This window comes from Protopterus annectens, chromosome 14.part0 (genome assembly GCF_019279795.1).
Source record: "Protopterus annectens isolate FY-2018-M chromosome 14.part0, PAN1.0, whole genome shotgun sequence".
NCBI lineage: Eukaryota > Metazoa > Chordata > Ceratodontiformes > Protopteridae > Protopterus > Protopterus annectens.
In genome coordinates this window covers 343,011,970-343,035,473 of record NC_056748.1, presented here as the reverse complement: position 1 = coordinate 343,035,473, position 23,504 = coordinate 343,011,970, and the positions used below count along the sequence as shown (strand labels likewise).

Sequence of the window (23,504 nt, the reverse complement as noted above, 5' to 3'; positions counted from 1 at the left end):
CACGGACAGACCTCAAAGAGGTAGATACAGGCGCCTGAGAGGTAGAAGGCAATCTCAAGGATCATTTAGAGGCAAACAATGGCAAACACCTACACCAAGAGGTGGTGAGGATACTTCACAGCCATTCAGAAGGCAGACCCAATGACTTCCCCCTTTGCATGCCAAGCAAGGCTCAAATGGCAGCACCTTTAGGCGGAAAACTGGCATTATTTTCGAAAAATTGGCATATTGTCACAAAAGACAAATGGATCCTGGACATTATAGACAAAGGCTACAGATTCCACTTTCACACCCTTCCACAAATGAGAGGCATGCCAAACCTGCCACACAATCAAAGGGCAGAGGCACAAAAACAAATTTCAGATCTCATGGACGTGAAAGCTATTCAAGAGGTACCTGCACAAGAACAGGGTCAAGGTTTTTATTCCAGACTATTCCTGGTACCAAGGAAAGGCAAAGATTGGAGACCTATTTCGGACCTATCCATCCTAAACACATACTTACTCGTACCAAAGTTCAAGATGCTCACATTACAGCAGCTTCTTCCCATGCTGGGCAAGGAGTCTTGGCTGGTAACATTGGACCTCAGGGAGGCATACCTGCATGTCCCAGTCAGACAAGATTGCAGAAGATACCTCAGATTTCTTGCAGGTTCATCCCATTATCAGTTCTCTGCATTGCCCTTTGGCTTATCTACTGCGCCCAGAGTATTCACGAAATGCCCGACATCAGTAATTGCCTTCTGCAGACTTCAAGGGATACAAATATACCCATATCTGGACGACTGCCTGATCCAAGCGGACAGCAAACACACTCTTCTGAAACACCTGGCGTTTGTAATAATGTTGTTGAAATCTCTGGGATACACAGTCAACAAAAAGAAGTCAAGACTAATACCCTCTCAAACAATAATTTTCCTGGGTGCCAGCTTGGAATCTAACACCCAAGGCTTACCTCACGCCAGAGAAACAAGGGAAATTAACTCAATACTTCAGAAAACTGGTAACCTTCACCAGGCTGACTGCAAGGAAAATCCTGCAGGCTCTGGGATTCATGGCATCTTGCATCCTGCTAATCCCATGTGCAAAGCTGCATATGAGGAAACTTCAATGGTACCTAAAAAACTTATGGTCTCAACACAGCCACAGTTTGGAAACAATCATACCACTGATTCCATGTCTTCAAAAGGAATTTCTGTGGTGGGCTCAAGCATGCCAAAGAAACATAGGTCTCCCATTCTGCAAGCCTCAAGCAAATCAAGTCATCACAACAGATGCCTCGGACTACGCCTGGGGGGCGCACATGACAGATCGGTGCATTCAGGGCAAATGGTCACAAAAAGAAAAGCACCTACACATCAATCAAAAGGAAATGCTAGCAGTAATAAATACTATTATGGCTTTCAAAGACCTACTGCATCCAGGACAACTATTGATAAGAACAGACAACACCACAGTGATGTGGTACATGAACAAACAGAGAAGAACTCATTCATATCCCCTGTGCAGACTAGCCATGTCCCTTTGGAACACGGCTCTGGAATTGCAAATCCAACTTCAAGCACAATTCTTGCCAGGGAAGGAAAACGCACTGGCAGACAACCTGAGCAGAAATATGACGGATCCACACGAATGGAAGTTGCATCCTCAAGTTTTCACAATGATCATTCAAGCATGGGGAAGGCCAGGCATAGATCTCTTTGCCACCCACAGAAATTACCAATTGACAAAATCCTGCTCAAGGACCTTTCATCCACAGACCTGGAAAGTGGATGCACTCTCTTTCAGTTGGACAACAATGACAGTTTATGCCTTTCCACCTCTTCCACTATTGGCCAAAGTTCTATTAAAAGCCAGAGCAGACAGACCAAAGATGATTCTCATTGCTCCAGACTGGCCAAGACAACACTGGTACCCACTCCTGAGGAGCCTGACGCATTCCCCACCATGGATCCTGCCTCTAATGCCTCTCCTACTGACTCAGCACAACTTCAAAACTCCTCACAGTCAGCTGAAAACACTCAATCTAGCCGCATGGAGGATTCCTTAAATTCACAGCAGACCCTACTCTCCAAGGAGGTGCAGGATGTCATTTTGGAGGCCAGAAGGCCTTCCACTAGAAAAGCCTACTCCGCAAAATGGAAACGGTTTTGTGTCTGGAATCAGAAAAAGGGTCAGAATCCTGGAATACTGAATTTACCTCAACTACTACAGTACCTAGCCGAACTGCTAGGCAGTGGACTTTCATTCTCCTCCATCAAAATCCATGCCTCAGCCATTTCTGCAGAGTACAACACTGATCCCCCTTTATTCTCTCACCCTCTCTTAAGGCAGTTCCTCAGAGGGGCTAAGAATATAAAACCCCCAAGGAAGCAACCAGTACCTGCTTGGGACCTCAATTTAATTCTAGAAAAACTAACCCTGCCTCCTTTTGAGCCCGCTGCTTCAACAGATCTGCAATATTTGTCATGGAAAACAGCCTTCCTTCTAGCTATCACCTCAGCACGCATGGTTTCGGAACTACAAGCCCTCATGGCTGTGCAGCCTTTCATCATTTTCCATCAGGACAGAATTTCCTTACGAACCAATCCTTCATTTATGCCAAAGGTAGTATCCAGGGTAGCCTTGAATCAGACTATCCACTTACCTACCTTTTACCCTAATCCACAAAACAAAGGGGAGAGGTTACTACATTCCTTGGACATTCACAGACAGCTCCGTTATTATTTGGACAGAACAAAGCCTTTCAGAAAATCAGAGCAACTCTTTGTGTCCTATGCTACAGGTGCTCAAGGGAAGCCTATTTCCAAACAGACAATCTCAAAATGGATAGCCCACTGCATACGCTTTTGTTGCTCTTTTCATGGTAAAACTGTACCTACAGGCATCAGATCTCACTCCACAAGGGTCACAGCTACCTCTGCAGCTTTCCTCAGGGGGGTTCCTACCAAAGATATTTTGGAAGCAGCCACTTGGAGTTCTGTACATACTTTCTCCAAGCACTATCACCTACCATTATACTCCAAAACTAGAGCGGGCTTTGCCACTGCAGTCTTGCAGGGCATCCTGGCTCCACCTAGCTCCACTTAGTGCCTACCACCCCTTTATTAGCTTTGGGATTCTACCCATCTGTTATGACAACAGCTGTATGTACGATGAACATAGTACAGTTTTGTACCTACCATAAATGTAGATGTTCGAGTGCTAATACAGCTGCAGTCCAGGTTTCCCTCCCTCCTTCCCCTCTTGGGACAGGCCTTATGGCTAACACCTCCTCATACAACCTCATTGGGATATTCTTTTATGGTGTATTTGCTTGCAACTACTGTTTTTTGATTATATTGCATTTGCTTTATTACATAAATGTATGTTTTGCCTTCCTTCTGGGGGCACCTGACATCTGGGGCAAGAAAAACTGAAGAAAATGGCGTCGGCTGTTTCTTTTATACCCCTGTCGCACTGACGTCAGGGAAGAAGCGACGACAACCGACGCCGGACCTAGACTTTGGAATTCGGCCGACCGAGGACCCGCCTGACGGCAGGAGAACCCATCTGTTATGACTGCAGCTGTATTAGCACTCGAACATCTACATTTATGGTAGGTACAAAACTGTACTTTCACATGTCAGTGAGGTAGGGTATTCAATGGGCCAGTGTAAGAGGTTGCGTACAGTTTTGTGAGTGATGTAACCCTCAGAAGCCCTGCTCCTCCCTTTAACAACTGCATTTGTGTGCTCTTTGGTGTCCACTAGCCATTCTAATAATGAATTTGCACTATGAGAATGGACTGTTAGCCCTCCATCCAAAGAGATGTAAGGAGGCATTTCCTCATCACACCTTCTCCCTTCTGTTGCCAGTTCCTCTTGTACCTAAACCACTAATCAAACTAGGGTCACATAAGTCATAAGCAGGGATTTGTCCCCTGTACACCATGGAGATGGATGGTTTTATTCTAGTGTTGCAGGTGAAGACCACAAGCTTACACTAGAACTTGTTTCCTTTGATGTTGTCACTTATTTCAGAAAAGGTCTTGTTTACTGTCATTCAGTGCTTAAATCTCTCAGTCTGTTCATTTAAATTATCAAACCTTTCAGAATGTGTCTGTGGACACTTTTGCCTGTCCTTGGTAGATGTGAAGAAATACATATGAAAAATGGTCATACTGACTGCATAACCAGGCTAGCAGCGCTATAGTCCTTCTGTTATGGACTGGATTCTGCTTTGTCATTGTAAAGGAATATATTGTGCTGGACACAAAGCTCTGTTTAAATAAGATAGAATGCAGAGGGTTACTAGATGTAAAACAAACATACATATGTCACCTTCTTAGAAAAAGTAATAACTATAAAGAATAGGACATGCAGGTAAAAATTATATTATGTTATTGAAATGTTAGTTACCATTTAGTCTGAGAGTTGGTGTACTTGTGTAAAGGGACATAGAATGCAACATTCTGTAATTCATTTTTCTTCATTCACTTTCTTAAATTTTGTGCATCATCTTTTTTAACAGATATGGCTTGGCTGTGGAACCAAGATGCCTCACGAGATTTGTTACTTGCAGTTCACCCACCAAACTACATTGTTTTGTGGAATGCAGATACTGGCACCAAACTCTGGAAGAAAAGTTATGCTGAAAATATTCTGTCCTTCTCATTTGATCCCTTTGATCCTTCTAACCTAGTGTGTGAGTTAACATTTTGATATATAGTTCTACTAGATTTTGCATCCTGTGAACCTATAGTTGTGCAACTGTTGTATCCTATGAACCTACGAACCATTAAAATATCTGGCTAAAAATGGAAAAATGTATTAAACTACTGGTAGACTGAAGTGTGTGCTATAGTTTAGTATGCTGTAGTCGTGCAGGTATAAAGTACTTTCATAAAGTAGTGTTTGTGTTTATGTTTAACATTTATTTACCTTTTTCCTCAAAAAAAGTGTGATGTGATGCTGTCAGTCTCGACTTTATTCTCGCTTATGGTGTCGGATCCAATCCCTTGGATCCATCTCGGCCTTATAGAAAAGGTCATGGCCTTCAACCAAGTTCTCGGGCACCCTTCCCTTCCCAGAATGCACCTCTCCATTAGCTCAGATCTTGTTTGCTGCTTCATGAAAGATGTGGTCATTCACTGAGCTCCAGGCTAAGTTTCTAATTCTTTTCTATTGTTCATGTTTTGGAATACCTTTGACTTCTATTTTCTTTACCCTACTACTCTTATTACTCTTTTTGGTATCCCTCCTGTTCTTTCTTCTGAATTTTTATCAATAAGTAGAAAGAACATCATTCTTTTTCTTCCCTCCCTCCTCTCCTGTAAATCTAATGTCTGTTTTTTAATAGGATTTCTTTCTTCAAAAAAAAAAAAAAAAAAAGCGTTGCTAATATATATAAAGCATTATATCAAGTGGCAGTCGATTCTGTAACACCACAGTTCGCATTTCAGTCATTTCTTGATTTGCCATCTTGATGTGATGCAAAGTTTCATTGGCTACCTCCTGTAGAATTTGAGCAAGCATGGTGATTTCAAGCATTGTCCTTTGCACTCCATACCCAGGATTAAAGACCCAAAATACTTGCTTTGCCCATTGGATTGCTCGCTTATTTCTCAGTCTTGGTCTGGTGGATTTTCGAAATGCTGAATAGCAGGAGTAATGTAGGCTACAAAGCAACATCCAGACCAGTTTGTAGGCAACCAGGGTTAGACACGATCACCACAGATGTAATGGTCACTTATGCCCATGCCATGCCCCCAGTCATAGTTTTTTTAAGTGCAAAGAGTCTAACACACTTTCATGCCTGGTTTTACATTTGCTGATTCCTATTGTTACAGTCCCACTTCTGGCATAACATTTGTCCCCATGATGTGTGGTTACAAGTTGAAGAAACACAGCCTTTGAAGAATCGGTTACATTACGCCAGGTTAGACTGATGTCACAAAGGTCCTTTTCAAATAACATCTGTGATGCAGGGATGGGAATCATAGGAATCCCTGCTTTAGAATGATGAGGTATATGCAGACATATCCAACAGTTTATGTTCAAATTTCTGGCATATTGCAGAAGAACCACCAAAAAACTGTTTTGTTTTGACCAGTTTACAGAAGGAAAGAGCAGCAAAAACAAATCAAGGGTACCTGTTATCACTGGATTCATTATGGACTGCTAATGAAATTGACTTCCTCACTGGCCAGATGATTTATCTGTCGCACCTTGATCTCTCTCTATTGGCTGCAATGATTCGTCTGGGATACCTGTACGGCAGGTCTTCTTGCAATGAGATGAATGGGTCCATGTTGGTAGTCCTGCACAGCGAATAGCAGTCAGGGTTGTTAATAGTACCTGAAAAGGACTCTTCCATCTTGGGCTGAGGCTGTTCTGCCTCTGGAAAATGTTTACATAAACCCAGTCACCTGGTTGTAGTTGGTGACAGGCCTGGTCAGCAGGCTTGGGTAGCTCTGCTCTTACCGTTTGATGATATTGCTGTAAAACACAAATCAAGTTCTGACAATAAGTAATCATGGCATCATCTGGCAAGTTTAAATCGACATTTCCCAGGGGAGGGGTAGCTGGAAGGGGCATGGGTCATCCTATTAATATTTCATACAGACTCAACTCCCTGGGGGCATTCAGTGAGGCCCTCATACTCATTAATGCTAAGGGGAGGGCTTCGGGCCACTTTAAGTGGGTTTCAGCACAAATCTTTGAAATTTTGTTTTTAAGGGTCCTATTTACCCTTTCCACTAATCCAAATGACTGTGGATGGTTGGGACAGCGAAGACTCAACTTAGTATTAAAAATTTTGCACAATTCCTTTACTAAAGAATTATTAAAATGTGTTCCCTGGTCACTATTGATAATACATGGTATACCAAATCATGGTATATATTCATACATAAGTTTCTTGACAACTGTGACTGCATCAGCTTTGTGACATGGGTAAGCTTCCTCCCATGCTGAGAACATACCACCACCAAAATAAACTGTAGATTATTAGTCCTAGGCATCTGGATAAAGTCCAGCTGCACATTAACAAAAGGTCCCCAGGGTGGTGATAAACATGCCGTCTTAATGTTTGCGTTTTTACTAACATTATGCTCTTGACATATAGCACAATTATTTATGTAATTAAGTATCAGAGGAGACCTGAGGGGCATACCAACTTTGGGTATACATTTGATTAAATAAAGCTGTCTTACTTGGATGGTCCGATAGATGACATGCGCTTACCAGGTAAGGTAGCAAAGAGGCAGGTGCTACCATTCGTTCGTCCGGATGCCGCCATATGTCGTCAGAGGATTTTATACAGCCATCCTTGAGCCACCTCTGAACTTCTCCCTGTGATGCTTCAGCTTGAAATGTTGACAGCTTTTCAAACACATCATTACTGTTGTAGTTTGTTATAGTTAACATACACAGATTTTTACAACAGTTTAGTACTGCTTGTTTAGCAGCTTGGTCTGCCAGATTATTGCCATTTGTTACAACTTCTGTACCTTTTTGATGTGCACAACATTTGATTACAGACAGCCTCTTAGGTAGCAAAAGTGCATCTAACAATGATTTTATATACCCTGAATTTTTAATTTGATTTCCTGAACAGGTCAAAAACCCTCTCTCTTTCCAAAGTTGCCCAAAATCATGTACCACCCCAAAAGCATAATGGCTGTCTGTAAAAATATTGGCCACCTGGTCTTTGGCTAATTCGCAAGCTTTTTACAGAGCCACTAATTCAGCTATTTGAACAGAGTGAGCACCCTGTAATCTTTGTTGCAACAATATGGTGTCCTTGGTGCAAACAGATATTCCTGCGATTAATTTTCCCCTTTGATTTCTTCCACAGGAGCCGTCCACAAACAAGTTCACGTCCGCATTAGGTATAGGAGTGTCCTTTATGTCCTTTCTAGGAGAAAGCAAATAGTTACACACACACAGTCATGCTCTTCACCATCCTCAGCAGTAGGCAACAGAGATGCAGGATTTAGAACGTGAGAACGAATAAAAAAAAAAGATGGATCAGTAAAAAGAGTAATCGGAAGTGGATGAGTTTTCATTTTAAGCAAAAGAGATGATACAGAATGAGGGACAGCTACTGTGAGATCATGCCTGAGCACCGATTGTGCAAGATTAACTAGAGTGGTAGCAGCGGCAACTGCCCTTAAACAGGGTGGAAAACCTTTTGCAACAGAATCAAGTGCCATGCTGTAATAAGCTAATGGACGATAGCTGTTCCCATGTTTCTGTACAGTACTCCTTGAGCAAATCCATTTCTTTCATGACAGAATAAAGTAAACGTTTTATCATAGTCTGGCAATAGCTAAAGTTTGTTTCAAATTCTGAAATAAATTTTCCTCTTGACTATTCCAAAGGAGAGGCTGTGGTGCATCCTGCTTTAAGAGATTTGTCAAAGGTTTGACAATTTCTGCGTAGTTAGGGATCCACTGTCTGCAGTATTCTGTCATAACTAGGAAAGATCTAAGCTGTCACTGAGTAGTTGGATGAGGGGCCTTAAGATATTGCATCAGTACGAGATGGTAACACCTGCCTGCTACCCTGAGATATTAAATGACCAAGATAACGTACCTGAGGTGACCACAATTGTATTTGATCCCTAGACACCTTGTGTCCCTTTTCTGCAATGATAGTTGAAAGATGCAGGGTGTCCTGCTGACATTGCTGAAAGGAATTTGATGCTATTAGTAAATCATCTACGTATTGTACCAACACAGACCTGCCCAGAAATGTCACATTCTCCAATTTATTTTTCAGAATTTGAGAAAATAATCTAGGAGATTCAGTATATCATTATGGCAACTGTGTCCAGGTATATTGCTGTTCCTGATAGGTAAAAGCAAACAGAAACTGACTCTCAGGGTGAATAGGTATAGAAAAGAATGCTGAACATAAATCTGTTACGGAAAAGTACCTAGCTGCAGGTGGTATGCAACTCAGTATTGTTGCTGGATTTGGAACAACAGGAAAAGTAGGCAATGCTGCATTATTTACAGCCCTTAAATCTTGTACAAATCTAGAAGTATCCTTTCCTAGCTTTTTAACTGGGATAATAGGACTGTTACAAGGGCTTTTAGCTGGTATTATTTCTTGATGTATCAGAGACTGAATTACAGGTTTGATTCCCTGCTCTACTTCTGGCTTTAGTGGATATTGTGGAACTGTAGGGAGAGGTTTTGATGGGTTTAATTTTATTTTTACTGGTTCTGCTGATTTCAGTATACCTACTTAATTTGCACGTTTAGCCCCCAAGTTGGCAGGTACCTGGTGTAGTAACTTTTCATCTGCCTGTATGCTTTCAATAGGCTGTTCCTCAGCCTCTGCTAAAACTGCCAATACTTCCCCGTCTGCTTCTCTCAGAACTTCCAGGTACACCCCTTCTGGGGTACAATAAATGGTACATCCCAGCTTGCATAACAAATCTCTTCCTAGTAGATTTACCAGTGCAGTAGTACTCATAAGGAAAGAATGCCATTCTTCAATTGGACCTAAAGAAATGGGGATAGGTTCTGAAATGGGATAAGCAACAGTAGCTTTTGTCATTCTGACTGCCTTTACTTTATGCTTTGATACTGGTATTTGACTTTCTGAAGTAATTTTTAACACTGACCTAGTGGCTCCAGTGTCCACCAGAAATGGGATTTTCTTTAAAACTATTTCCATCTTAACGTAGGGTCCATTTTGATTTATTGGAAGTAGAGGATTAAGATATACTTCTGTGTTATTTCCTTGACAAAGTTAGTATGGGGCTTCCTGACTCCTTCCTTTGTGAGGAAGTGGTGGGGAAAAAACTGCGTTATTATAATTTGGTTGCCAGTCAGTCCAAGTATCTTGGACTCTCTGCATTTGCCTGTGTGGGCATTCCCCTCTCCAGTGTCCTGCTTCTCAACAATTGAAGCAAGATGTGTTAGATGAAGCCGGAGGGGCACTGCCAGTTCGTTGTTGCCAACCAGCTGCACCTTGTTCCCCTTGGCCAGCACTTTTACTAAATCCTCTAGCAATTCCTCTACCTCTTCCCCTGCTTCTGCCTTGACCCCTAGGGTTTTCCAGCTGCGTGATTTGTAAAGTTAACAGCATATCATCAGTGTCCTTTCTCCATTTTTCCTGATACTGTGTACAGTAATTTGCAGCACTTAATAAAGACTCTAAGTCCTTTCCCTGCCAGTCTATGAGCACTTGCTTTATTTGATTGTGTACAGCGGCTTGCAGACCCCGCACAAAGGCTGCTGCAATAGCTGGCTTAGCTTGCTCTTCTGGGTCTGATATTCCTGAATGTCTAGCAAATACTGTTTTAAGGTGACTCCAATAATCTGCAGGGGCTTCCCCTTTTTGTTTACATGCCTGTATTTTAGATCAGTCAGTCCTAACTTGATCCATGTCTTTAATTTTGTTTAACAGTGCTGTCCATTTATCTGTTAATGCATTCCCTGTGAGAGTAAAATCTGTTATCTCAACCTTCTCCAGTAACCGCTTCCTTATTTCATCTGAAGTAACTACCCTAAGCAGCTGATTTAAATCTGTCAAAGTAGGATTGTAACATTGTTATAGTTTTTAATTCTTCTCTAAATTTTAATTGATTTTCCCTAATATTTGGAAAACTTTTAGACATAGTATGCAAATCAGCAGGGGTTCAAGAATAGCAAACAAATTCTCCATTATTAGCACCCAGAATTTCCATGTGAGGTGCCAAAAGATCCCCTCCAGAGGTTCCAATTTCCTGTTGTACCGTCATGTGAGCGTGTATGACTAGATACAGGAGTATCAAATACTAATGCCTTTGTTGGCGAAGTAGAAGCTATCTGAGAAGGATAGGAAGAAGACCCCCCCCCGACTGCAGATGCCTGTTCAAGAAGATTGAACAGGGGAACTAGTCTGAGATGTAACAGTATCACGTGGACTGGGTGTCCAGTAGATAATGGTCTGAAAGGTAGGAGTCTGAGAAAAAACAGAGTCGTGTACAGGAGGTACCCATACCTGTGCATGTGAGGATGGGGTGCAGTAGCTGCTGGAGGATTATCATCCTCTTCAGAAGTTTCTGCTTTTTGGCCATCCTCATTTTGTTCCAAACCTGCTAAGACAGGATAAAGGAATCCCTTTTTACTGGTTTGTACTGGCTTTTTAACCTCTTTTATCTGTTGCAACAATTTCTTATTAGCATCCTGCCACCCTCTTAATGCTGACTCTTTTTTCCCTTTTAAGTGTTTCACTGTACCAAGAATAAAATGCTGTCATTTGTTCCCCACTTACTTTGCTTTTCTTTTCTTCCAAAATACCTTTGTGTCATCAATTTAGTCTTATCATAAGTTCCATTAAATGGAAATTATCCCATCAGAACAATTCTTAGTAAGCTGAAACCAGTCATGCAAGTACTTACAACTTTCCTTCCCATAGTTGAAATGCATAAAATATGCAGGTGTTCCTTTTCAAGGATTTGATCTTGCTTGCTTATCTTTACTCCCATTTTTCTTGTTTTATAAATAAAGAAAATTTTAGGATTACCTTACAAATCTTGGATCCTGGCAGTTCAGAGGACAGAAAATAATAGTAGTAATCCATGCATCATACAGGGAGGGAAGGGTAGGAAGTCTGTCGGCATGCAGCGACAGAGGAGAGGTTTCAATCAGCCTATTCCAATAGCATCCCCTTGCTTTTGTCCCAGCATGAGCTCGAAAGTTACAGCTCCAGCATTGCGATCAGGATAATTGGGCGGATAGGTAGTGTGTCCATAATTGACCACTCTTTTTGGAACCACTGAGGGTACTTCCACGCAATCATACCTATGTTACAGTGTGCTGTGGGCACATGAATTTGTTTTAACAATGCATACTTCTTCATCCCATAATGCTGTAGGCTCATGAACTTGTTTTTTTTTTCTAACAGTTTATAGTCTACTTCCCAATCATGAGGTTGGCTCATGAACTTGTTTTAACGGTTTACAGTCTACGCGCCAGCATGCTGTGGGCTCATGAACTTGTTTAACTCTATCTTTATCGAAAAAAAAACTAAGAGTCTGTGAATAAAGCACCTCTTAATAATCAGTGTAGTAGGTATACTCAAAAAGAGGTGACAAACACGACCAAGGGAGCAACCAACAAAACACTTTATTAAAATAAAAAAATATGTAAAAAGTGAGCACTTTCACATCTCTTAGATGCTTCTTCAGACTTTTACTAACACTACACCTTCTATCATGCCTTTTATACATTTGAATTCACCAGTCATGCATATCTAATTATGTAGAGCTTTTGATTGGTGAATTCAAATGTATAAAGGCATGATAGAAGGTGCTGTGTTAGTAAAAGTCTGAAGAAGCTTCTGAGAGATGCGAAAGGCAATCACTTTTTATATGTTTTATATATTTTTTTATTTTAATAAAGTGGTCTTGTTGGTTGCTCCCTTGGTCGTGTTTGTCATCTCTTTTTGAATATACCTACTATATTGATTATTAAGACGTGCTTTATTCACCAACTCTTTGTTTGGTTTTTTGATGTACTCACTGTTGCTTTGGGCTCGTGGAGAATGGCAGAAGGAGCTGACTTAGAGTTGGAGTATAACCCTGTGCATGAGGGATATCCACTAGGCAAGATTTGTTTAAAAGACTGTTATTTGCAGAGGATAATCCATTGTTGGGCTACAAAATCAATGCATGAACGGATAGTAGTGGTGAGAACCAGGTTTCAGAAAATGCGTTATTGTTAATGCGGGACATTGAAAATAAGATAATGAAGTTAAAATGGGCACAGTGGCAGCATTAGTACTTAGAAGCATGTTTATGCTTCAAAGTGGTTCCTAGGGGCTTATGGATACTTTAGATGCCCACCTTTGGAGCTACTTTCCCTGAACTTTTATCAAAATGGCAAAAGCTAAATTTAGAGACAGACCAGCTGTAGTTATATTAAAATGCTGGTCGAACATTATATCATATGACTGTTGAAAGAGAGCTCTCTGACTCCATCATGAATATGCAGGAGCAGCTAGACAATGTCGTGAATTTAAATAAATTTACTGACTCTTTTAGAAGAAGTGAGCACTAATATGGCAGCTTTTGAACAGAAATTGGTAGCACAAAAAAAATAAGAAATTGGAAAGAGACTTGGGAGATTTCTAAAAAGGACAGGTTTTGGCCCTGTCCAAGGAACCAATAAGAAAACCGCGATTTGTTCCATCTGTGGTTGCTGACCAGTCAGATACATTTCCAGCTTGGGTATTGAGTCACACTGCTTCGTTGGAACGTCCCATAATGGCTGTCCCAGAATCTGTAGGTCCAGACGTAAGAAGGAAAGTGAAAGAAACACCAACCATACAGAAGACAATGTATTCCAGTTTTTCTGCTGCCGATCAATCAGAATTCATTTCGGCCATGAATACAAAGCCAGGGAAGGAAGAGGAGGGTCAAGTCTGGAGAGGAAACAGTGTCCCGAGGGCGAATGAAGAGGACTTGGAATCCCATAGAGCTGAATTAGTCATGGACATTTCCAGTTATAGTTTGAACTCTGATGAGAGGAAGCTTTTACAGAGAGGTTTGTCTTTCATACCATCTATTAAGACTGATATTGTTAATGTTATTTTGGACATTATAATGTTCTGTAGAAATGTAATGCTCAGTTTGATGTTTGGTAATGGAGGAGGGGAAATTGTGTTTTAAGAAGCTGACTACTTTTTCTTCAACCCTGAATCCGTATTTAGAAGCCTTTGGAAAGGCATGTGAGAAGGATTTGATTGAGATGGTCACATCTCAGAGTAAGATAAATTATTTTTTTTATAATATTAGTGGAAATGAGCACACAGTATTGCTGAATTTAAGGAATAAAAATATAACAATTAGACCTGCAGAGAAGTGCAGGGTTGTTGTGGTGATGGGCACAGTATATTATAATTTGAGAATGAAATAAATGTTGAATGACATTGATACTTACGTAATTCTCAAGAATGAGCAATTTAATAAAATTATTAAAGATATGCAATCTGATTTATTTTAACTTCTCTTGACAGGGATGATAGGACAGCAGCTGTATAGATTTTTTTAGTAGAGACTCCTTACGTACCTAGCATTAGAGGGCTTCCAAAAATACATAAGGGGTACAGTGACCCCCCCCCCCATGAGACATATTGACTCCAGTAAAGGGTGGCTCACCGAGCCAGTTTCTATTTATATGGAGAAACCGCTAAGACCTATAGTGGATAGGAAGGTCTCCATCATTAGAGATGCAGAACATTTTTTGCACACATTCTCTCTTTTTTTTCAGATAATTTCAATCCAGCTGCCATATTGGTTACTTTAGATGTCCCGTCTTTATTTACTGAAATTCCGAATGAAGGAGGGATAGATTTTGTTAGGTTATTATTAAGGGAAGGAGGAGTTCTGAATGATAATACTAACCAACAATGTTTTCTCTGTGATGGGCAATCTATATTACAGAAGAAAGGAGTAGCCATGGGGACCTGATGTGCTAAATCCTATGCCAATTTAGTTATGGCGTTTTGGGAAGAGCATCATGTTTTGAATGGTAATAGATACTCTTAATAGATTACATACTACAAAGGGTTTGTATATGATTTATTCCTTGCTTGTAATGCATCTGAAGATGAGTTAAGTAATTTCCTAGAGTATATTAATACCACCACAGATTTTTTGAAGTTTACTGGGAAATAGTCATGTGAGCGCATAGAGTTTTTGGATGTGCTCATTTCTAAAGATGAGGGGCAGGTTCCAACACAGTTATACAGAAAACCATGTAGAAAAAACAATGTGTTACATTGGCAGAGTATGCATTCTGCATATATTTGTAAAAATATTCTTCAAGCACAGGGCTTAAGGATGTCTAGGCTTACTACCTCAGATGAAGTTTGTAAGATGACTCTAAATAACTTAGAGAATGAGTTTCTAGATAGAGGGTATAAGCCGCATGATTGTTCACATTTAATAGAAAGTACTTTTATTTATAGGTCAAGTAGGGGGAAACCATTTAACTGAAGTAGTTAACTTTATTTGATCAGCAACCTGTGGGTATCGGATCCGATCCGGCAGCTTTCCAAGCTAGAGATCCGAGCTCCAAGCTCCTCCCTTACCCATAACACCCTGCTACCTCCCTCCATTCCTCAGATCATGTTTGCCGTGGCTTCTTGAAACACGAGAGATGAGTTCCTGGCGGTTTCATGAGTGTTTTATAGGGTTTTTTGCTCTAAATTTTCTTTAAAAATTTAGTGTATGTGTGTATATTTACCACCCTTAGTATATTAGTCTAGATTGTTATAGTAGTCTGTTAGTGTAGTCTTTCCCTTACCCGTTTTTGTATGTGTGAAGGTGTGTGCATGTGTTGTCATGGTCGAAGGCCCTAAGACCATATTTACTAAATGCTCTGAGTGTGGCCATTAGCTGTCCCCCAGCTGATGGCCACACTCAGTGCATTATTTGCCTGGGGGTGGCTCACTTATCTTCAAGCTGCAAGATATGTGCTGCCTTTAACTCCCAGGCTTTGAAGGACAGGAGGACCAAGTTAATCCTTGCCGGCCTTTTGCCCGCGGATTCTGCTTCTTCCTCCTCTCCCTCAGTGGCGCCAGCCTTGGCTGCGGCTGTTCAACCATCTGTTCCTACTCCCCTGGCCGGGACTCAAACTCCCTCTGTGTCCCAGGGTGAGAGGGACTCCAGAAAAAAGAGAAGAGACAAGGAACGTGACAGGGAAAGGCATAGGAGCTACAAGCGGCGGGCTGATTCTGCTCCCTCGGCTCCGCCGGCTAAACAGCTCAGTTCTTCCTTGAAGGTCTCCGGGTCTTCCCCCTCTCAGTTCCGTTCTCCACGTTTCTCTCCGGAGCCGGAGGAGGAGATCCGGTCACCCTCAAGGTTGTTGAGGCGACCTTCCCGGCCAGCCTTGGTGGCTTCTTCTAGATCTACTAGGAGCCTTTCAGACATTGACATGGACCGGATGATGTGTCGGTTCCTCCAAGCGCAAATGCAGATGGGAGTACTCTTGCCTGCCCCCGTTCTGGGGGGGAGCTCAGCCCCTTTCTTTGCCCCCATTGCTCCTTCTCCGATCCATTATTGGGTTTCGGAGGTGTCGGATCCGGGTAGCATCAGAGCCGGGGAGTCGGCGCAATGGCTACTTCGCCGGCTGTACCCTTGAGTTTATCGGGTCCTTTTTCAGATCCGAAGGGGTGAGTGTGTCTTCGGCTCCGATGCGGTCGGAGCACACTTCTCTTTCGGGTCCAATCTCTCCTGCGCCGATCCACACGTCTGATCTGAAGGGGCTGCTCTCGGATCCTAGGGAGAGCGGGTCACCTTTGGCCTTCAACGTCGTGGAGAGGGCCCTTTCGAGGGATTCGAGGCCTTCAGCTCGTGCTATGGATCCACCCGCCATTCCCTCGCAGATGGGCCTGTCTTCCATCATCCAGCCCCAGGGACAGCCTGCGCCTACGTCCCAGATGGTTCCCTTAGAGGAACAGGACCTGGTTGGTGAGCCCTACTCGGGCAGCCCCCCCCAAGGAGGTCCTTCACAAACGAAAGTGTGAAAGGAGGCACTTGGACTCCCCAGAGTCACTCACGGAAGACACTGACTTGGAGGAAGGGGAAGGTTCCCCCAGGTCACCCCCCGAGGACGTCTCTTTTGGAGACATCATGGAGATGCTGCGAATTAGAGGGGGGTGGTCAGTCCAAAAGCCTTCCTCGAATGAGTCTGTGTTTCTGGAGGCGTTTGATTCAGGCCCTTCTACCTCTTGAGTGTCCCCTCTAGCTGACCCCCTGGTGGATCTTATAACTACCAGGGCATGGAAGGAGCCGGGCACTGTAGAGCCGATACCCAGGAGACCAGATAAGATCCTTAGCCCCCTGACAGACAGAACGGCGTGGAGCAAAGGTTCCCCAGTAGATGCCATGGTGGTGGCGGCTGCCACCAAGAAGGAACTGGCACAGGATAGTTCCTTGGTACATCCTCCGGACAAGGAGTTTCGGACGATGGACCACATTGGAAAGCGGATGTTCGCTTCAGCCACCTTCTCCGTAAGGGCGCTGAACTACTTGGCACACATGATTTGGCTTCAGCGGGATCTAATCAAAGAGTACGCTGGGTCACCCCCGGAGTCCATGTCGGCCGAGGATAAACGAACCTTCTTGGCGCGAAAAGCCACTCTAAAGTCAATATCTAACACATCTATGCGGCTTCTCTCCCTTGCCACAGAGGGGGCGGCTAGAGCCAGTGGTGCAGGCATCGCCTTAAGGCGTCATGCCTGGCTCCGTCTTTGCGATTTTGCGGAACCCTTCAAGGTGTCCTTTGCGAATGCTCCCTTTGACAGTTCTACGCTGTTTGGCAAGACCATCCGCGATACGCTACTCCAGAGCGAGAAAGATGGGAAGACGTTGTCTGCTGTCGGAATCCATTTTTTTGCTCCTCAAAGGTCCTTCTCCAGGAACCAGAGAGGACAAAAGAAAATGTGGTTCCGGAAATCTCAACAATCACGTTTTGCTACCGACCCTTCGTCCTTCAGAGGCAGGGGAGGACAAGGTGGAGGCCGGCCCAGATGCAGAGGGGGGGGGGCAAAGAATTTCGGGTTGAGGGAACCCTTTTCCCATCGACCCACGCAGCAACCCTGAGGCGTTGCCCGACTGCTCCTCTCTGGAGGCAGTCGGGGGGCATTTCTCGGAACACCTAGCACATTGGGAGTCCATCACGACAGATCGCTGGGTGCTCCGAATAATATCCAGCGGTTACTCTATTCCCTTCCTGAATCCTCCCCCTCAGTCAGGGCGCCTCCCCGATGTCCCACCCAATCAGAGAGAGAGACGGCAGCTTTAGAGATAAAAGTGCTGCTAAGAAAAAGAGCCATCTAGCACGTCCCCCCTGGCCAGTCCGGATTGGGCAATTACTCCTGGTGCTTTTTGGTGCCAAAAAAGAAGGGGGACCCAGGACCAATTCTTGACCTGTCTACACTGAACCTGTCCATTGCCAAAGAGAAATTCCGGATGGTCACCATTCAATCTATTCTCCCCCTGCTGCAGGAGAATGACTGGATGTGCTCCATAGACCTCAAGGATGCGTATTACCACATTCTAATGGACAGGCGATCCAGGAGGTTTCTCCGCTTTTGGTTGGGAGACAGTCATTATCAGTTCAGGGTCCTCCCTTTTGGCCTCACCACAGCCCCTAGGGTGTTCATCAAGGTCATGGCAGTTGTAGCGACCCACCTGAGGCTTCAGGGAATACAGGTCTTCCCTTAACTGGACGACTGGCTCCTCGCCACTCCCACCAGGCATCTACTGTTCTCGGCCAGGGATTATTTCCTGCGTTTGGCCCACCTATTGGGGATCACCATAAATTACAAAAAATTGTCCCTTCAGCCTGCTCAGGTCCTGGACTTCATAGGGGCCAGAATAGACACGCTTCAGTCCAAGGCCTTCTTGACGTCGGACAGTCTCCGCATCCTAACTCTCCATGTCTTAACTCTTCTACAGTCTCCGGCCCCACCGGTGGAATTAGTCCTGAGGGCCCTAGGGTCTATGGCGGTGGCCATCAACCTTTCACCCCTAGCCCGCTTGAATATGAGGGTTCTTCAATGGACCTTGCAGGTCCAGTGGTCCATCCTTCAACATCCGTTGTACTCCCCTATTCCCCTCAGCAGGGTTTACAGGGAATCTCTGCTTTGGTGGCTCCATTCCCAAGAGCTTTGGGAAGGGCGGCCCTTTTTGATGCCTCTACCCCAAGCCACGGTGACCACGGATGCTTCTTGCCTAGGGTGGGGGGGGCATTGCATGGACAGAACCGTCCAAGGCACGTGGACTCCAACGGAGACCGTTCTGCATATAAATGTTCTGGAGATGAGGGCGGTGCTTCTAGAGTTGCAGGCTTCTCCATGCCCTTATTCCTCTAGGGACTATTGCAATTCAGACGGACATGTCAGTGGTCTGGTACATCAGCAAACAGGGGGAGACCAGGTGTTACCCTCTTTGCTGAGAGGCCATGAGATTTTGGGTGTGGGTGATATCCACCAATCGTTTTCTGCTAGCAACGCACATTCTGGGTCAGTCCAACATTTTAGCGAACAGGCTGAGTCAAACTATCCTCTCACCTTATGAGTGGTCTCTGAACCCCTTAGTAGCGAAACAGATCTTCCTCAAATGGGGTCAACCTTGCTGCGATCTGTTCGCATCACCTTCGAACGCAAAGTGCGAAGAGTTTTTTGCTCTAATCCCTCCACCGGGGGAGAGCCCCAGAGACGCTCTGGTTCATGCTTGGCCATCTGGTCTTCTTTATGCTTATCCTCCTCTCCCACTAATGACAAAATTCTTGCAGAAAGCTCGTCGGTTGGGGAGCAGGGTTATCCTCATAGCCCCATTCTGGCCTCGTCAAACCTGGTTCCCATACCTGCGGTCTCATCTCATAGCTCCTTCCTGGATCTTGGATCCCATTCCGGATCTGATTTCTCATCCTTCAGGATTGAAAACCCTGAACCTGGATGACCTCAAGCTTTCCACTTGGTTGATCCAGTTCCATTAGTGGCTAGGACTCCCGGCATCTCCTCCGCAGTTAAATCCATTCTGGTGGCGGCACATAAACCTTCTATCAGGAAAGTCTACAACAGTAAATGGAAACGTTTTTCTATTTGTGCCGGGCATAGGAATTTGGACCCCTTTACGGCTCCCATTCCCGCAGTACTTGAGTTCTTATTCCACATTTTTCATCAGGGGGCCAATTCTTCAGCTGTGAAGGTTCAAATGGCGGCCATTTCCCACTTCCACATCGGAGACAATCTTGGCCCCTTAGCTTCCTCTAAGATTTGCAAAGCTTTCTTGAAGGGCACCTTTCTTTTAAGACCTCCTGCCAAGAATGCTGTTCCTCTATGGGTCTAACCTTAGGCCTCCAGGCTCTTACTGGTCCCCCCTTTGAACCTGCAGCTTCGGTTGATTTTGGAAAACTGCCTTCTTGATTGCTATTACCTCTGCTAGAAGGGTATCAGAATTTCAGGCCCTTTGTTCTAAACCTCCGTATCTTGTCTTCCATAAAGACAGAGTTTCCCTCAGGACTAATCCCTCCTTTTTACCTAAAGTGGCTTCTGAGGCTAACATCAATCAATCCATTAATCTGCCTGTTTTCTTTCCTAACTACCAGAACAAAGGGGAGTACAGACTCCATTCATTAGATGTGCATAGACAATTGCCATTTTATTTGTACAGAACTGCTGCCTCTCGTAAGTCGGAGCAGCTCTTTGTTTCCTTTGCTAAGCCATCTTTGGGTAAACCAGTAATGAAGGTGACTCTAGCTAGGTGGATATCTCAATGCATTTTACTCGCGTACAAAATTTCTGGTCGACCTGAGCCCGTGGGGGTTCGTGCTCATTCTACCCGTTCTATGGCTACCTCTGCTGCCTTTTGGTCATGGGTATCCTTGGATGATATTTGTTCTGCGGCTACTTGGGCTTCCTCTCATACATTTATTTCACATTATAAGTTAGATTTGATATCCAGAGGGAGGGCAGCCTTCGGCTCTGCAGTGCTCCGGAATATCCTTCCTTGAGGACCTCCCAAGTTTTTGGTAGCTGGGGACTCTGTCCCACAGGTTGCTGATCAAATGAAGTTAACTACTTCCGATAAAGAAGTTATGTACTCATCATAACGTTCCATCTGAGTAGTTAACTTCATTTGTCAGCAACCGACCCCCCCCCCCTCGTCCCCCTAACCTGTAGTTCGTTACCTGAATGATTCATTGTTTCACTCCTGGTAGGTGTCAGGTTAGGATGTTCAGGTGGTTTGTTTTCGTGCTGTATGATAATCGGGCAAACTCGATCTGAGGACTGGAGGGAGGTAGCAGGGTGTTATGGGTAAGGGGAGGAGCTTGGATCTCTAGCTTGGAAAGCTGTCGGCTCGGATCGGATCCGATACCCACAGGTTGCTGACAAATGAAGTTACCTACTCTGATGGAACGTTATGGTGAGTACATAACTTCTTTTTTAGAGATAGGAGGAGGCAACAAGATGAAAATTTGAACATGAAGGCACCACAGATTAATTCTTCCAGGTGTAGAGTATCTATCCCCTACTCATCTAATAATAAAGCCATATGTGATATGTATAAGAATTGGAGAATTTTGACCGTTGATGAGAAAATTCAAGAAAGGTAGGGAACCATCCAAGTTTTTTATACAAGAACAGTAAGTCACTGAAAAGACTACTTTGTTATAATCATGGTAACTGTAAAGTAAATAAGGTTTCATCACAAAGACAAGGGACGTTTGGTTGCAGAAACTGCAATCACTGTTCCTATATGCTCAGTAATAACACTTTTATGCATCCCGTGACTAATATTAAGTACGAGTTCAAACATTATGCCGATTGTAAAACCAAGGACCTCATTTATTTAGCTTCATGTAAAAAATATCCAGCATTTTATATAGGTAAGACAAATCACACCTTAAGGGAGCAAGTCAGGGAACATCTTTACACTATAAAAAAGAAGATGAGACTAATGTACTTGCAAGACATATACTTGATAATGGCTGTACACATAGTTTTTTATTTTTTAGTAATAGAACTTGTTCATCGTAGTGTTAGGGTTTTCAAATTGCCTAATCTAACAGAAAAGAAAGAAACTGAATGCATCATCAGAAGAGACTGATAAAGGTTATGGATTAAATGATATTGTGGTATTAAAACCATTTTTAATAGGCCCATTAGAAATTAGTTGCATTTACTTATACATTTATATTGATTATTATTTTTTATAATAATAATTTTTTGTGTAAGCTTTTGCATATGAATTGTTGCATGCTTTTAAGTGTTTTATACTGCCATCTATGGGTTATTATGGCATGGTGCAAAGTTTTATTGCACTATGAAAGTGTATTAGCTTAGAATGAGTGTAGACTATTAAGTTTTAGTAATTTTGTATATATATATATATATATATACATAGGTTTTAGATGTAAATAAAATGTGCTATTATTAGCATACAGCTATACACATATATATGTGTTACTACCATGAATGTTTTGCTTTGAGTATGTAGTTTGCATATTTAGTCATGTAGAGCGTTTGATTGGTGAGTTCAAATGTATAAAAGGCATGATAGAAGGTGCTACATTAGTAAAAGTCTGAAGAAATATCTGAGAGACGTGAAAGCGCTCACTTTTAATATATTTTTTATTTTAATAAAGTGTTCTTGTTGGCTGCTCCCTTGGTTGTGTTTGTCACCTCTTTTTGAGTATACCTAATTTTATGTTTAACTTTATTTTTATTTTTCTCATTCATTCATACATTGACAACGAATAAAATACCCTAGGGAAGCCAAGAACAAATGCATGACCAGGTAGGCTGCCTTAATAAAGGTACGGTGGGATGTTGGTGAAGAAGCTGGGCTACCGGTAAAGCCTTGAGAAAGACTGTGCATACCCGAGCACTTGTGGTTGAAGGCTGAGTAAAGCCTTTAGAAGGGCTTTGTATACAGGTCGTAGTTCTGGCTGGTCAGGTTGCCTGGTGAGAGGAACCGCTAGTGTGGCAGCTAGAAATCAAAGATGAAACACACAGAAAAAACAGGCAAAACAATGTAAATGTGGCTCAGCTAAGGAGCTCTGCTCGTCGTGGTGGCAAAAAATCAATGTAGTCGAAGTTCAAATTCTAGAAGGTCGTACTTTATTGAAGTAAAAAGTATCAGAAGTACAATCACCATCGAAGCGTAGTTCCTTAATGGAAAGAGTGATCCAGAGGATTTCCTTTTATAAGAGTACCTGGGGGTGTGTCAGTGGGAGCCAATCGTGTGTGGGTGAAAAAACCTTTATTGTGATTGGGCACGACAACTTGACATCACACCTTACAATCTGATAGGTTAGATACCCTGAGCCAGCTCATACGTGGTTAGTAGAATCACTCTAAACCTACAATAGTGAAGTTCGGAGATTAGCTAAAATTAGCTAAAAAAATGTGGTTAGCTAAAAATGTAGTTAACTAAAAATAGTGTTGCTGGAAAAAAATCAACCCATGCTGGTAAAATACATTGTTAGGCTACACTTTTCAAAATCTTTGTCAGGATGGTGGATGACCTAAAAGAGCATAATAAGCAAAGCCGAGCTTACTAGAGAAATAGCAACAACATGTATGTAAAATAACATGTATGTAAAATAAGAAACAGGCTAGAAAAACAAAAAAATAAGAACCAGGCTAGATATCCAAAAAATAAGATACAGAAACTAAAAAGAGAAACAAAATAGTGAAAAATTCTTAAATAATGGATATCAATAGAAACTAATGTATTAAGATAAGGAACTGAATGAGGGCTGTTAATTAAAAAAACAATCCTAAAAAGTCACTGATATGTAACCTGAAAAGCTAGAAAGACATGAAAAAAAGTAATACTGAACCATTGTAGAAAACATGAAAGACAAAAAAATATATATAGATGAACCATTGACCAAAAACAAATGAGTCCAAATTTGCCAGGGGAAGTATCAGACCATGGGCTGGAGGTAGACTGGTGAGATCAAAACTGGCTGTCGCACAAAAGGTAACATTTCCTTGGTAA

At 42.8% G+C, this 23,504-nt stretch overlaps 1 protein-coding gene across 1 annotated transcript in view; it reads left to right on the top strand.

Annotated features, from left to right (window-relative positions):
- The window catches only part of WDR11 (WD repeat domain 11), a 2,002,440-nt gene that overhangs the window by 304,545 nt on the left and 1,674,391 nt on the right, over positions 1-23,504 (top strand). Inside the window, exon 4 of the mRNA XM_044056072.1 lies at positions 4,512-4,685. Within this exon, the coding sequence (XP_043912007.1) occupies positions 4,512-4,685 (174 nt within the window). The remainder of the gene's footprint in view (positions 1-4,511; positions 4,686-23,504) is intronic.